The 15834-nt window shown below is 44.0% G+C and overlaps 1 protein-coding gene across 1 annotated transcript in view; it reads right to left on the reverse strand.

Annotated features, from left to right (window-relative positions):
- TMTC3 (transmembrane O-mannosyltransferase targeting cadherins 3) overlaps positions 1-15834 on the reverse strand; it is a 173498-nt gene that overhangs the window by 30225 nt on the left and 127439 nt on the right. The window contains exon 11 of the mRNA XM_082255325.1: positions 9695-9864. Within this exon, the coding sequence (XP_082111451.1) occupies positions 9695-9864 (170 nt within the window). The remainder of the gene's footprint in view (positions 1-9694; positions 9865-15834) is intronic.

Below are 15834 nucleotides of genomic sequence, written 5' to 3' on the forward strand. Positions count from 1 at the left end.
GCCCCTGTTCCAGCTGAAGAAAAACAGCCCCAAAGCATGATGCTGCCACCAACATGCTTCACCATGGGTATGTTGTTCTTTTGGTGATGTGCAGTGTTTTTACGCCAAACAAATCCTTTGGAATTAAGGCAAAAAAGTTCAACCTTGGTTTCATCAGACCACAACACATTTTCCCACATGCTTTTGGGAGACTTCACATCTGTTTTTGCAAAATTTAGCAGGGCTTGGATATTTCTTGGTAAGAAAGGCTTCCATCTTGCCACTCTACCCCATAGCCCAGACATATGACGAATATGGGAGATTGTTCTCACATGTACCATACAACCAGTACTTGTCAGATATTCCTGCAGCTCCTTTAATGTTGATGTAGGCCTCTTGGCAGTCTCCCTGACTAGTTTTCTTCTCTTTTCATCAATTTTGGGTGATGTCCAGTTCTTGCTAATGTCACTGTTGTGCCATATTTTCTCCACTTGATGAGGACTGTCTTTACTGAGTTCCTTGGTATATCCAATGCCTTGGAAACGCTTTTGTACCCTTCTCCTGACTGATACCTTTTACCAAAGAGATCCCTCTGATGCTTTGCAAGCTCTGTGGGCCATAGTCACATCCTATAGCAAAAGCTAAGAAAATGTCAGGAAAGACCAACTAGAACAGCTGAACTATATTTGGAGTTGGGGGCACTTTAAATGATGGAAGGTGTGTACTGACTCCTATTTACCATGAGATTGAATGGGATTGCTTAATTCTGAAAACAGCTACATCCCCAGTTACAAAAGGGTGTGCACACTTATTGAGCCACAATATTTTAGTTTTTTTTATTTTACTTCCATCCCCTAAAAGATTTCAGTTTGTTTTTCAAATGAGTTGTACAGTTTATAGGTCATAAAAGGTGGAAAAATTCTGAAATGATTTATCTTCGTCTCTTTTTTTTTTTACATCACAGAAACTTGACATTTTAGCAGAGGTGTGTAGAAATGTTCTATTCACTGTAGAAAGGGACAAATAACACTGCACAAGCACTATGCTGTTTAACATGCTTTAAAGGAACAGGATCTTTTTTTTTTTTTTTTTTTTTTTAACCCTTACATACAAAAAGCTTGTTAGAAACTAGTGTATCAGTTGTTTGCTTCTATCAGCGAACTTTAAAAGTCACTTGTCCATTTTCAAGGTTTCACAATGAAAACAGCTTTTGAAGCAGATTTTATGAATGTAATCAGTGCATGGAAACAGGCCATATAAATCCATTATCTTTAAAAGCAAGATACATTATAATAAATCAAAAGCAATCATGTCAAGACTAACAGTCATCAATTTTTCATGTTTAAAGTGAAAATTCATTACAACTATCTCTAGTTAAATGCACAGGATATTGCTTATGAGACTACATTCAATACTGCCTATTTTGTTTTACTTTTGTTCCCTATCTTGAGAATAAGCACTATTTATGAAAGGGAAATCATGGCAAATAAATCAATCCCTAGATCATAACTGAAGGCCACTGTACATTTTCTGAGCATTTAGGAAAACTATAAAGCATGTTTCACCTTTTCCTCTAAACAAATAGGAAACTCCAGAGTCACAATAAAATACCAAGGCTTTTCCTAGGACTTCAGCTATTCGTTTTGGGAATATGTGCATCTTCATGCAAATGTATTCACCACGCTCCCGTCTGTAAACCAAATACAGTTAAACCTACTAGTCAGGGGCCATCCTCCATTTATACACAGACATTGATTGTGTATCAAACTCCTAGTTATAGTTAGTAGTAACTGGCAACGTAGGAAAATGATATAGTTAGAGGTAAATGATAAATAATGTATATATGTGTAAAAAGGGCGTTCCTACTATGAAATTCCAATATGTGTAAACAGTAGCATAAACTCATATCTACACATAACATATCAAAGTTCAAAAATCAATAGAAGTCTACATATTGGTGAACATTTTTGCAGTTTCATCATATATTCCTCCTCTTTTCTGGCATTTACAAAAAGGTAATCCGCATTCACAAAGAAGGAGCTCCGTTGGAGGACAACTAATCCGAGCATTTTTTGAACGTTGATTTTGGGTGTGTGTGTGTGTGTGTGTGTGTGTGTGTGTGTGTGTGTGTGTGTGTGTGTGTGTGTGTGTGTGTATATATTTTTTCTTTTTATATTTATATACACAGTATATATGAGCTTATGCTACTGTTTACACATATTAGATTTTGAACTTTGATTTTGTGTGTATATATATTTATATACACACAGTATTAGTGTTGAGCGAAAACGGACTGTATTATTCGTGTTTGTACCGAATAATTGGATTTTTGGTCCCCGAACACGGACCCGAAAACTTTACTGTATGTTCGGGTAAAAATCCGTGTTCGGTCATTTTATTTCCGGGTTTGTATGTATTGGCGCGCTTTTAATGGCGGGCTTTCAACAGCCAATCAACAAGCGTTTAACTGGTGTGCCTAAAGCCATCCCAGCCATGCCTACAAATGTATTAGTAGCTGTGATTGGCCATCTGAAGCATGTGACCAAGTCTTTATAAAGTTCGAGACCGAGCGCCGCTGCGTCATTCTGCTGTAGTACAGGGACAGAGCACACATCATACGTGCTGGCTGCTGATTAGGGACAGACAGGCAAAAATCATATTGTGTCCGAAAAGAATTGAGGGACAGGTCGGAGTGCTGCAGGCAGGGCGAGATATTAGGGCATTTTAGGGAGAGGCTGGAGATAGGCAGGGTCAGTGTTCTACAATCGATTTTGCTGTGTGGGGGGGTTTGCAGTGCCGGCAGTGACCGATCTTATCGATCCTTTTAGGGAGAGGCTGGAGATAGGCAGGGTCAGTGGTCCACATAGATTTTGCTGTGTGTGGGGTGGTGTGAACACAATCTTTTTGCCCGCTGAGGAGGAGGGAGAAAAAATTATTTTTTATCAGTCAGTTGTGTGCAGCGTTTTTCCTTCAGTGCTGCTGTGCTGACTGTGATAATACACTGCTGTGTTCACATGTGCTATTATTGAGTGATTTCAAAAGTTATACACTTTTTTCTATTCCACAGGAAAGGAGATACACCTTTCCAATTTTTGGGGCACACCTCATACTGCCGAGGATTTGAGGGTGCTTCAGTGTGCCTCCTGCCTGTACTGAACTCCTCATCCTGCCTTTGGGGGTACAAAAAATAGTAATTTGGGCCTAGTCTGGGTCTCTACGTGTGAGATACATACACCTTTTGATATCATATTTTCTATTCCGCTATTCAATCTACACCTTTGGAGTAAAAACAATTAAATTGCAGGATAGTCTGTGTCGGTACGTGTGAGCTACACCTTTCCAATTTTTGGGGCGCATCTCATACCGCCGAGGATTGCAGGGTGCTTCAGTGTGCCTCCTGCCTGTTCTGAACTCCTCCTACTCCTCATCCTGCCTTTGGGGGTACAAAAAATAGTAATTGGGGCCTAGTCTGGGTCTCTACGTGTGAGCTACATACACCTTTTGATATCATATTTTCTATTCCACTATTTAATCTACACCTTTGGGGTAAAAACAATTAAATTGCGGGATAGTCTGTGTCGGTACGTGTGAGATACACCTTTCCAATTTTTGGGGCGCATCTCATACTGCCGAGGATTGCACGGTGCTTCAGTGTGCCTCCTGCCTGTTCCGAACTCCTCCTACTCCTCATCCTGCATTTGGGGGTACAAAAAATAGTAAAATCGGGGCCTAGTCTGTGTTTGTACGTGTGAGATACACCGTATTATAACTTTTTTCCTATTCCGCTATTCAATATACACCCTTTTGGAGTGTAAAAAATTAAATTACGGCATAGTCTGTATCGGTACGTGTGAGATACACCTTTTAAATTTGTTTGGCGCATCTCCTTCCACCGCCAAGGATTGCAGGGTGCTTCAGTTTGCCTCCTGTTCCGAACTCCTCCTACTCCTCTTCCTCATCCTCCCTTTAGGGTACAAAAATTTTTAATCGGGGCCTAGTCTGTGTTTGTACGTGTGAGATACACCGTTTTTTATCCTTTTTTCTATTCCGCTATTCAATATACACCCTTTTGGGGTAAAAAAAAATTAAATTGCGGCATAGTTTGCATATTTGACTGTGAGATACACCCGTGCGATACTGTTGTTGTTTTGTTCCGCTATTCAATAAACACCTTTCTAGGGCAAGATCATAAATTACAGAAATATGAGGAGACCGTCAAATAGGGGCCGTGGCCGTGGTGCTGCTGGTAGAGCTCCTGTTGCAAGGAGAGGACGTGGTCGATCTGTGCCAGCTACACGCACAAGTGAAACCCCTTCCTTAAGTGTGAGTAGGCGACAGAACCTGCAGCAGTATTTGGTAGGGCATAATGTGCCTCTAGAAGTGATGAGGCCAGAAGAAGTACAGGCGATAGTAGATTGGGTTGCTGACAGTGCCTCCAGTTCCTTCACATTGTCTCCCACCCAGTCTACTGCAGAAAGATCAGAGTTGGCACCTGCAGCCAATGTCCAACCGTCTTTCACCTCACCCCCTTGCAAATCAGGCAAGCAGTCTGAGCCCCAAGTCATACAGCAGTCTCCTCTTCTTTTTGAGGACTCTGTCAGCAGGGTTTCCCAGGGCCATCCACCTAGCCCTGCCCCAGAAGTGGAAGAGATTGAGTGCAGTGATGCCCAACCACTTATTTCTCAAGAGGAGTACATGGAAGGACCATCGCAGCACGTCTCCGATGATGACGAAACACAGGTGCCAACTGCTGCGGCATTCAGAATTGTGGAGACCGACAAGGAGGGCAGGGGTGAAGACTGGATGGAAGATGATGTGGAGGACGATGAGGTCCTCGACCCCACATGGAATGAAGGTCATGCAGGTGACCTGAGTAGTTTGGAGGAAGAGGCGGTGGTCGCACAGAGCCACCAGCACAGCAGAAGAGGGAGCAGGGTGCAGGAGCGGAGCGGCCGTGCCCTAGACACTACGCCTGCTACTGCCCAACGCAGCAAGGGAACGAGCGCACCAAAGCCAGCTCAAAAGGAGTTCTCTAGCGTGGAAGTTCTTCAGAAAATGTGCTGATGACAGGACACGAGTGGTTTGCACCCTGTGCAATCAGAGCCTGAAGCGTGGCATAAACCTTCTCAACCTGAGCACAACCTGCATGATCAGGCATCTAAGTGCAAAGCACGAGCTGCAGTGGAGTAGACACCTTCAAAACCAAGAAAGGTCTCTGGCTCCTCCTGCTTCCTCTTCTGCTGCAGTCTCGGCCTCTCCATCCACATCTGTAGTGATACCGGCACCTGCCACCCCGCAAACAGACGATCTGTCAGCAACACCTCCACCTGGGTCACCAACCATCTCCACAATGTCCGGTGGAAGCGTTCAGCTTTCCATCTCCCAAACACTTGAGAGGAAGAGGAAGTACCCCCGTACCCACCCGCGATCCCTGGCCCTGAATGCCAGCATTTCAAAATTCTTGGCCTTTGAAATGCTGTCATTCCGTCTGGTGGAGACGCACAGTTTTAAAAACCTTATGTCGGTGGCTGTCCCACAGTACGTCGTGCCCAGCCGCCACTACTTTTCCAGGCAAGCCATCCCTTCCCTGCACAACCAAGTGGGGGAAAAAAATCAGGTGTGCACTGCGCAACGCCATCTGTGCCAAGGCAATTTGGCGCATGTCCTTCCACAACCAAGGATTGCAGGGCGCTTCAGTTTGCCTCCTGTTCCTAACTCTTCCTACTCCGCTTCCTCATCCTCTACCGCCTCCTCATCCGGTCAGCGTAACACCTTCACCACCAACTTCAGCACGGCCAGGGGTAAACGACAGCAGGCAGTTTTAAAACTTGCCTGTTTGGGGGAAAAAAACCACACACCGCGCAGGAGTTGTGGAGGAGCATGGAACAGCAGACAAATGAGTGGTTGCTGCCAGCGAGCCTCAAGCCCGGCCTGGTGGTGTGCGATAACGGGCGAAATCTCATAGCAGCTCTGGGCCTAGCCGGTTTGACGCACATCCCTTGCCTGGCGCATGTGCTGAATTTGGTGGTGCAGAGGTTCCTTAAAAATTACCCTATGTCAGAGCTGCTGCAGAAAGTGCGGGCCGTCTGTGCGCACTTTCGGCGTTCTCATCCTGCTGCTGCTCGCCTGTCAGCGCTGCAGCGTAACTTCGGCCTTCCCGCTCACCGCCTCATATGTGACGTGCCCACAAGGTGGAACTCCACCTTGCACATGCTGGAAAGACTGTGCGAGCAGCAGCAGGCCATAGTGGAGTTTCAGCTGCAGCACGCACGCGTGAGTCGCTCTGCAGAACAGCACCACTTCACCACCAATAACTGGGCCTCCATGCGAGACCTGTGTGCCTTGTTGCACTGTTTTGAGTACTCCACCAACATGGCCAGTGCCGATGACGCCGTTGTCAGCTTAACTATCCCACTTCTATGCCTCCTTCAAAAAACGATTCGGGCGATGATGGAAGAGGATGTGGCACAGGATGAGGAGGAGGAGGATGAAGAGGTAACATTTCCAAGGCTTTCAGGGCAGTCATTCGCAAGTGGCTCCGAGGGTGGGTTCCTGCACCCACAAACGCCAGGGACACAAATGTCCAGCAGGGGCACAGTTCTGGAGGATGAGGAGGAGGAGATGGCGGAGGAGATGGAACCATGTTCACAGCAGGGTGGCACCCAGGCCAGCTCATGGCCATCACTGGTGCATGGCTGGGGGGATACAGAGGACACAGACGATACACCTCCCACAGAGGACAGCCTTTCGTTGCCTCTGGGCAGCCTAGCACACATGAGCGATTACATGCTGCAGTGTCTCCACAACGACCACCGAGTTGCCCACATTCTAACTTGTGCTGATTACTGGGTGGCCATGCTGCTGGATTCCCGTTACAAGGACAACGTACCGTCCTTAATTCACTCACTGGAGCGCGATCGCAAGATGCGCGAGTACAAGCGCACGCTGGTAGACGCGATGCTGCTGGCATTCCCACCTGACAGCGGGGCCACAGTGGAAGCACAAGGCAGAGGAGGAGGAGGAGGAGGAAGAGGTCGTCAACGCAACCAGGGCACCGCCAGCACCTCAGAAGGCAGGGTTAGCATGGCCGAAATGTGGAAAAGCTTTGTCAGCACGCCACAACAAACAGCAGCACCAGCAGCTCATATGGAACGTCTTAGCAGGAGGCAGCATTTCATCAACATGGTGGAGCAGTATGTGTGCACACGCCTAGACGTACTGAATGACGGGTCTGCCCCCTTCAACTTCTGGGTCTCCAAGTTGGGCACATGGCCTGAGCTTGCCCTTTACGCCTTGGAGGTGCTGGCGTGCCCTGCAGCCAGTGTATTATCTGAATGGGTATTTAGCACGGCTGGGGGCGTTATCACATACAAGCGCAGCCGCCTGTCCAGAGACAATGTGGACAAGCTCACGTTCATTAAAATGAACCAGGCATGGATCCCACGGGACTTTTCCGTACCTTGTGCAGAAGAGAGATGGATACCGACCTTACCCAGCCATTGTTCTATTTTTGCTCTCTCTCACTCTTTTGGGGTGTACCCTCATTTAAAATGACTGAAAAAAAGCAGTGTTGGCTACCTCGTCCTCCTCCACCGCCGCTTCCACCTACACCGCCCATAGGTGTGCGCAGCCTATTGCATTAGAGTGTGCACCCCAAAGTTTAAATACACATGCATGGGTTTGCCTACATGTACATGGCCCCGATACATTACTCTCCCTGCTGGCAAAGTGAAATAGAAGTGTGTGGCACTTCTCTTATGGCAGAGCAGGTCCGAGGGAGATCTTTCCCATCTCCTCACTGGCAAACAGAGCGATAATGCTAATGTGCCCTAGGTGATTAGGGTGTGCCCAGGCACACCCTGTGCGCACGCCTATGATACCGCCACATCCACCACCACCTCAACCTCCCTCCTACTCCATATGGGCCTCGTCCTTCACAGATGAAGAACATGGTTTTTTTTTTCTGTTTTTAGTTATTTCCCTATCCACATTTGTTTGCAGAGCACTCGCCATGCTCTTAACTACGTTTTGCTGCCATTTGCAGCACTCTAGCCCTTTCCATTGGTGTTTTAGAGCCATTTTAGTGCCTGAAAGTTCGGGTCCCCATTGACTTCAATGGGGTTCGGTGTCCGGGTAAAGTTCGGAAAAAGTCCAGGACACGGACCCGGACTTTTTTTCAAGTTCGGCCAAACCCACCGAACACGGACATCCAGGTGTCCGCTCAACTCTACACAGTATATATGAGTTAATGCTACTGTTTACAAATATATAGATTTTTATGATGGGAACGTCCTTTTTACACACACATACAAATATATATATATATATAATTTAAGACACTAAGGAGCAGCAAACTCACGTATAATAATCACTATTTCACGTAGTTTATTATTTCTTACCACATCCATTTGCGCGGGTATATATACACGCATATATATTTATTTACACGTCAAAAAATCTCTGCGTACCATACAGTCCTGTTTATGGATGAAGATTTCTGCATGGAAATACCTTAAAATATATAGTTTTCTCTATGGTATGTGTGTCTTGTCCTCCCACTTCAGCGCTCTGTGGTGGTATAGCGGAGTACTGGGCAGATCTCTTATCAAATGACTTACACAGAATTTGCGGGAGCGATCCTCTGGGCACGTGCCAACTCACCAGCGGGGAAGCCGATGCACGGGGCCGGAGGCCGCAATTGCCGCTGGGCACACGCGATCTCTCCCCGTGAAGAGAGAACAGCGGTCTGCTGTTGTAAACACAGCAGGTGGTTCTCATTAATCAATACCGAGCTCCTGTGTTCCTCCTATTCAGGAACACAGGTCTCTGTATGGATTTCACAAGCCCCCCTCCACAGTTAGAAAACACCCCCTAGGCTGCCATTTAACCCTTTGATCGCCCCTGGGTTAACACGTTCCCTGCCAGTGTCTTTATTACAGTAACAGTGCAAATGTTTAGCACTGAATACTGTAGTAATGTCACTGCCCCCCCCCCCAAGTGTAAAAAAAGGACATAAATTTTATTTGGATACAGCGTCGCACGAACGTGCAATTGTCAGTTAAAGTAACGCAGTGTCAAATTGCAAAAAATGGGTTGGTCATTAGGCAGGAACATCTTCTGGTCCAGAAGTGGTTAAATTCTGCAAATGTAGATTTGTGAATACGGTTTGTGTGTCAGCAATGTTGGGTTATCCTTCCTTCCTCTTTTTTAAAAAACACTGTATTTTCGGCTCTGCATTCCAAAGCAGGTCAGTCTTTCCTACTTTATTGCTGATGCATTGCAAAGAATGCAGACGTCTCCTCATTCTCCTCCTCCAACCCCCACCCCCAAATTTTCTTAATCCCTCCTTCTGCACAGTCAGGAAGCCCAGGAAGTCAGCTCACAAGGTTTCTGGTAACATCAACAAGTATTTTTGCACTTCTAAAACTGATATACCAAAAAAACATTTTTAATGTTATATTTAGCAAACTGAACAGGAGCAAATCAGAGAGGTTCATTGTTAGGGTTTACATACATTTTAACATGCTTTATAACTCATAGGTGTGATCAGTCCCTCAAAGAACTCAAACAGAACTGACAGCAGACCAAGCAGGATGGAACGTTTCAAACGAGAGTGTTCCTACTCCTTATTAGTTTCTTGATATTTATATTTAAGTAAACATCCCACTGAAGACTAGGAACAAGTTAAAATATTTGGAATACTTGAACACCTTACCTGCTAATATAGGCCTGCTTAAAATCTGGCCTCATACTTATGGCTTGTCTGTATAACTGGTCAGCTTCTTCCAGCCTTGACTCATTTGCACGGATCAAGTTCGCAAGATTTATGTACACGTTCAGATGATTAGGTGCAACACGTGCGGCATACTTCTTTCCTGGTATAACCTTTAATTAAATGAAAATGATACAGTAATACAAAAAGGAACCAAGCCAAAAAAATAAACTCTCTCCCCTAACAAACTTCGCTTACTCAGCAAGACATCACCATCTGTGTCCTGCAGCACACCTGTATGAGCTGCATCCATAGCCTTAGGCCATAATAAACATATGCTCCCACTTTTTCTAACAAGCGGACGGCAGTGTTTTATAAGTAGAAGGCATGTTTTCTTGGTGTTAACAGATATTGAATAACTACTCCTATGGGTACCTTAGAGCATTCTAGTTTTTTGTGCTAAATACTTTGAAAATCGTGTGATCCAAAATAAACCAGCCTTAAAAAGGGAACAGAGAAGCACAAAAATCCCACTAGAATCCATTCCCCTCACCACCCCTATGAGAAGTAACTACAGTAGATAATCTGAAGGGTGAAAACAAAGACAATGCACACATCAGTATAGTTCATATATCGCAAATTAAAAGAAAAAAAAATTATATGCGACCCTAGATTTCAAAATAATTTGAACCATAATGAAAACAAGCAATAATACTTTGTTTTTTAAATGAACACAATCAACTGAATATTTCCACCTTTTTATATCTGCAATCATGTGACCTCTATCTTAGTCATATCAGGCCAGCAGGTGTTGACAGCAGAATAAACGCACAGCTGCCTGCAACTCATGTACAAATGTTGACAATGCTCCCACTGCTTTGAAAGCCAGCTGAATATTGTTTGCCACCCTATTAAAAGAAGACCCCAGAGAGAGAAGAAAATGGTAGGCTCAACAAATATTTAAAAAAATCTTGCTATGCAGTACTGGTGGCCACATGTCAATATCATGAACTCCTTATTGGGCTGCCACATGTCAATATCATGAACTCCTTATTGGGCTGCCACTTGTCAATATAATGAACTCCTTATTGGGCTGATAATGGTTTCTAGTAGGGATCGGCCGATCATTTGCAAGGCCGATATGCACTTTCCCCGATATATATCGGAATCGGCCCCAGAGGTTACAGATATTGCCGATATTGTTGTGACGTCATTGCGTATGTTGCCCCATGCGCTTCCTCCGCGCACTGGGACAGCTTCTGCATTCTTAGGCCACCTCCCTCAGCCTCGTCTGGAGTCTTGGGACAGTGAGTGTACAGTACACAGTGTGTTTAACACAGCCACTATACATACACCCACCAACAGCTGCCCTGTGCCAGCTAGCCAGCCACCCACAAGCCTGTATCAGCCAGCCACAGGCCCTGCCTGTAGCAGCTAGCCAGCCACAGACCCTGGGCCTGTAACAGCCAGCCACCACAGGGTGCCAGCCAGCCAGCCACCACAGGGTGCCTGCCAGCCAGCCACCACAGGGTGCCTGCCAGCCAGCCACCACAGGGTGCCTGCCAGCCAGCCACCACAGGGTGCCAGCCAGACAGGTTTTTTTAAGCCTATATTCAATTTCATTAGTGTCTTTCATATTTCAATGGAGATGGATGCAAATAGAAACATTAAAAGTGTGGTCTGGGACTATTTCTCATCTCCAGGAAAAGCAGAAGCAGTGTGCAACACATGCACAAACAATGTAAGCATGGGATCAATAACAGCAAAAACCAAGAATACGTCAAATCTTTGGGCTCATCTAAGAGTTCATCATGTTGAATCATGCAGCACAGAAAAAAAAAAATGAACAACAAGGTGAAACATCACTATCCCAGGCTACATTAACAGATATGTTTCAGAAAAAAACAGGTGGCTAAAATCAGGATTGAAGATCCCAACTGCTGGACAGAGTAATCACAGAGATGATAGTCACTGATAGCCAGCCATTTACAATGGTGTCGGATTCTGGATTTAAGTGGTTGATGTCCATAGCTGAGCCAAGGTACACACTGAAGAGTGACAAGTTTTATCGAACCAAAATGCTGGGAAAGATTCACCAAAAGGTCGTTGAGAAAGTAAAGGCTATGCTGATATCAGAGAATGCTGGCAACTCGCTCTCATTCACGACTGACTGCTGGTCAGGACAAACAGAATCACTAATGAGTCTTACATGCCACTTCATTGACAGTGGGTGGACAAGAAGGCATTTGGTGTTGAATACAAAAATGATGCAAGGATCCCACACTGAGAAGTACATTAGAGAAAGGTTTCTGGGCATGCTAGAAGAATGGGGAATCACTAAAGATTGAGTGATGCTTGTGCTTCGAGACAGCGGCGTAAACAGGGTGAAATGAATGAGACTTGAAGTGTCAGACCTGATGGTCTGTCAAACCAGAGAGCTTTGCTTGACATAATTAGCATGCTGAAGAGGTGCGCAGGCCATTTCCACCATTCAATCCTTGCCAAGCAGGGACTGAGGTGCATTCAGGAAGACCTTGGCCTACCAAAAAACAACTTGATTAATGCTGTTCCAACATGATGGAACTCAACACTTCACATGCTGCAAAGAATGCTGTAGCAGAAGCGAGCTCTTACAATATATTCAGGTGCATATGGAGGATATTCTTGTCCTATTGCTGATCAGTGGGACATTGTAGCCAATGTCATTGAGACCCTCCTCCCCATAGAGTAAGTGACACTAGAGGGGAGTCATTACGACTCATCTGTGTCATCTGTCATCCCATGTGTGAGCTGAAGATGCTTCTTCAAGAGAATGAAGGACCCAACACACATGGCACTAACACATGTAGGCAGGCCATGAGGAACAGCCTCGCCAAACATTTTCAGAAGCATGAAGAGAATAAAAATGTTGTGCTTGCATGTCTTTTGGATCCTCGATTCAAGAACCATCCTTTCTCTTCCGATGATGTATTGGCCAAGGCAAAAAAATACTATTAACAGAGGAGAAACATGGACTTTGGAGGCACAAGGTAAGATAAAACAAACATTTTATTCTTATATATTTAAAAACAAGAAAAACATGAACACATCGCCTGAAAAGGCATCAGTATACTAGACAAAAATATGATTTATAAACGATGGTACAATACAAGATACAAGTAAATAGGAGCTAATTATATATTTGCCCTATTATCTGGGTTGTGTTCCACAACAAAACGATCCATTGAAGACAACAGGTGCAAAGGTTGTCCTCCCAAAGAGATCAATCGGTGTGGTCATCATAGATAGGTACAGAAATTAATTGAGCCAGAACACTCAACGTGTTTTGCTTTACGCTTCATCTGGAGCTTATAGTTCAATGCTCTGTATTTTGCTTGTAACTAAAATATTGGAAAAAAGCAGCAAGGAACGTGGAGTTAGGAGCTTGAGTTGGCTTGAAAGGACTGTATGGAAACGCCGCTCCTAGTAGACGTCTTGTGACGAAACCGGTAGGGCGGAGTCAGCGACGTCTAACGTCATTTCCGGCACCCGGAGCCAGAGCCGTGGAACGCGGAAGCTTCCCGGCCACACTACACTGATCGCGGACAGCCTCGAATCTCCCTGTGAGTCTCTACACTTTTTTATCATGTCGTTTGGATATGATACCTAGGGGTCTCCTTTCTTCTTTCTGAGGAATCACGCAGACCCACCAGGAAGTCAGAGGGGACAGCGGAACCCAGATATACGGTACCCTCCTGCAACTGATATCAGGTCATATAGCAGGGTGCGACACCTAGCGGTCACGCAGGTTGTTGCAACCCAAATTCATCACATTAATTCATTTATCCTATTCATCTTACACCTATTAATTTCAGTATACATTTTTTTCGTTTGCTCACAGCAGCTTTTACTTCTTTTCTCTTCACTAAACACCATCACCTTTGGTTCATAGTGAGGATAGATATATGTTCCACCTGGTCTTTTTTTAAATAAAATTCACTAATTTATTTCAGCCTTGTGTCTCTCCTTTCTTTGCACTAGCACTTATGCACTTTATCACCAATAATTTAAGATACAAGGCATTTATATAATCTATTTTTATTGATTTTTACACAATATTTTTATACAGCATTTTATAAGATTGCACTTTAAAATTTATTTATCTATTTATTCACGGCACACATTAAGTGGTATCACCATTCACGCTAAGCAAATATAATATTGCTATTTCTTGAAAAACGGTAGCGCCGTTCACAACCCCACTTGCACTATTTTATTTCCAACCCAACTTGTTGGGTTTGGTTGTTGGCAGCTCACACCGTCTGTTTCTGCAATTAACCTTATTAATCCATAGCGCTGGTCACCTTTGTTTTAATTATGTATGGAAACATAATTCCTGTCAGTATATACTGACAGTTTATAGATACACCACACCGTCTGAGTACTCATTCACTAAATACATATATTCCAATCATGGAGGAAGGAATAATACATAGCATGTTGTCAGCAGCCTTGCGGTGTATATTAGAGAGTAAAAATGAATAATGCTGCTCAGGCGTACATTCCTGCACAGTACTCCTGTGTGACTTCTCCACCTTCCCTGGATGGGGATATGCCGCCAAGGCAAAACAATGGCTGACAGAATATATTCAACAGGAGGTGCAGGAGGTTCCTGCTGAAAAGGAAATTCAAGAAGAGCAGATTGCTAATGTGGAAGAGCAGGATACTTCAAAAAGAGAAAAATGTCCAAAATGACAACGGACAAAGAAACTTCATGGTGGTCAAATACATGCCATGTTCAGTGTTTTATTGGGGCCTCATGTGGAGTAATGTTCTGAATCTGCAATAATGAGCCTGGATGATAAACTTTCTCTCTATTTGAAGGAACAAGTAATTGACAGAAGTGGTGATCCTATTCAGTGGTGGAAAGAAAATGAGGCACGCTATTAAAGACTTGCTTCTAATTCTAGAAGATACCTTTCTGCTCCTCCTTGCTCTACCAAGTGAGCGTGTTTTTAGCGAAGTGGCAGCAATTTATGAAAAAAAAAAAAACAGAAGCCGTTTAACTGGTAAACATGCTGAAATATTATGCTTTCTGCACTATAATATTGTTCTACTTAACTGGGAGTATTGAAAGTGTAGTAGTATAGTACTAGTGTCCACTCCACTCCAATCCATTCCACTGTCTAGCTTTTTTTCTAGCAGTTTTGCACTGACTGCGCTGCAGTAGTGCGCCACTCACTGCTGCAATAAGTTTAAAACACTACTGCAGTGCAGTCACTGCAGTAGTGATTTAAAATTATTGCAGTGAGTGAGTACTACTGCAGCAGTAGTCCACTGACTCCCCACTGACTAACTTTTTTTTCTAGCAGTTTTGCACTGACTGCAGTTAGTGATTTAAAATCATTACAATGAGTGTACTACTGCAGCAGTAGTCCACTGACTCCTCCAATCCACTGTCTAGCTGTTTGCTGTCTAGCTTTTTTTTAGCAGTTTTATTTGCACTGACTGCAGTAGTGATTTAAAATCATTGCAGTGAGTGGACTGTTGCAGCAGTAGTCCACCGACTCCAATCCACTGTCTAGCTTTTTTTCTAGCAGTTTTGCACTGACTGCACTGCAGTAGTGATTTAAAATGATTGCAGTGAGTGAGTGCACTACTGCAGCAGTTTATGCATCATTCACAATCAGATGATGTGAAACTGATGTCCCTGCAAGTGCGGTTTTCCTATCAGTTTTCATGCATACAAGGTGTGAAGAACAAGACCTTAAAGTTAAAAATGTTAATAAACAAACATTAAAATGTTCAGTAACAGATTTGTGTCGAAAATTGTGTTTATTTTGCAAAACTTTTAATGTATAAAATATCATCCGATACCAATATGCAATGGCCAAAATATCGGTAACGAAAAAACGATATCGGTCGATCCGTAGTTTCTAGCATCTAAATCCTAGACATTGAGTCTTTTTAATCATTTCATTTTAAATAACTAAATAGAAGTGCACAGATATTACGGTTTGTGGAATATGGAATAAGAACGGTGAATCTGGGTGACATGATATTACCATTGTTTTTTATTTTTACTTTTTAACATGCTTCAATTAAATCAACATTTTATCATTTATGCCCCTACCATTCTTTCAAGTATAAATGTTCAATGATTT

This window comes from Pelophylax lessonae (assembly GCF_965119305.1).
Source record: "Pelophylax lessonae genome assembly, chromosome: 4".
Lineage (NCBI taxonomy): Eukaryota > Metazoa > Chordata > Amphibia > Anura > Ranidae > Pelophylax > Pelophylax lessonae.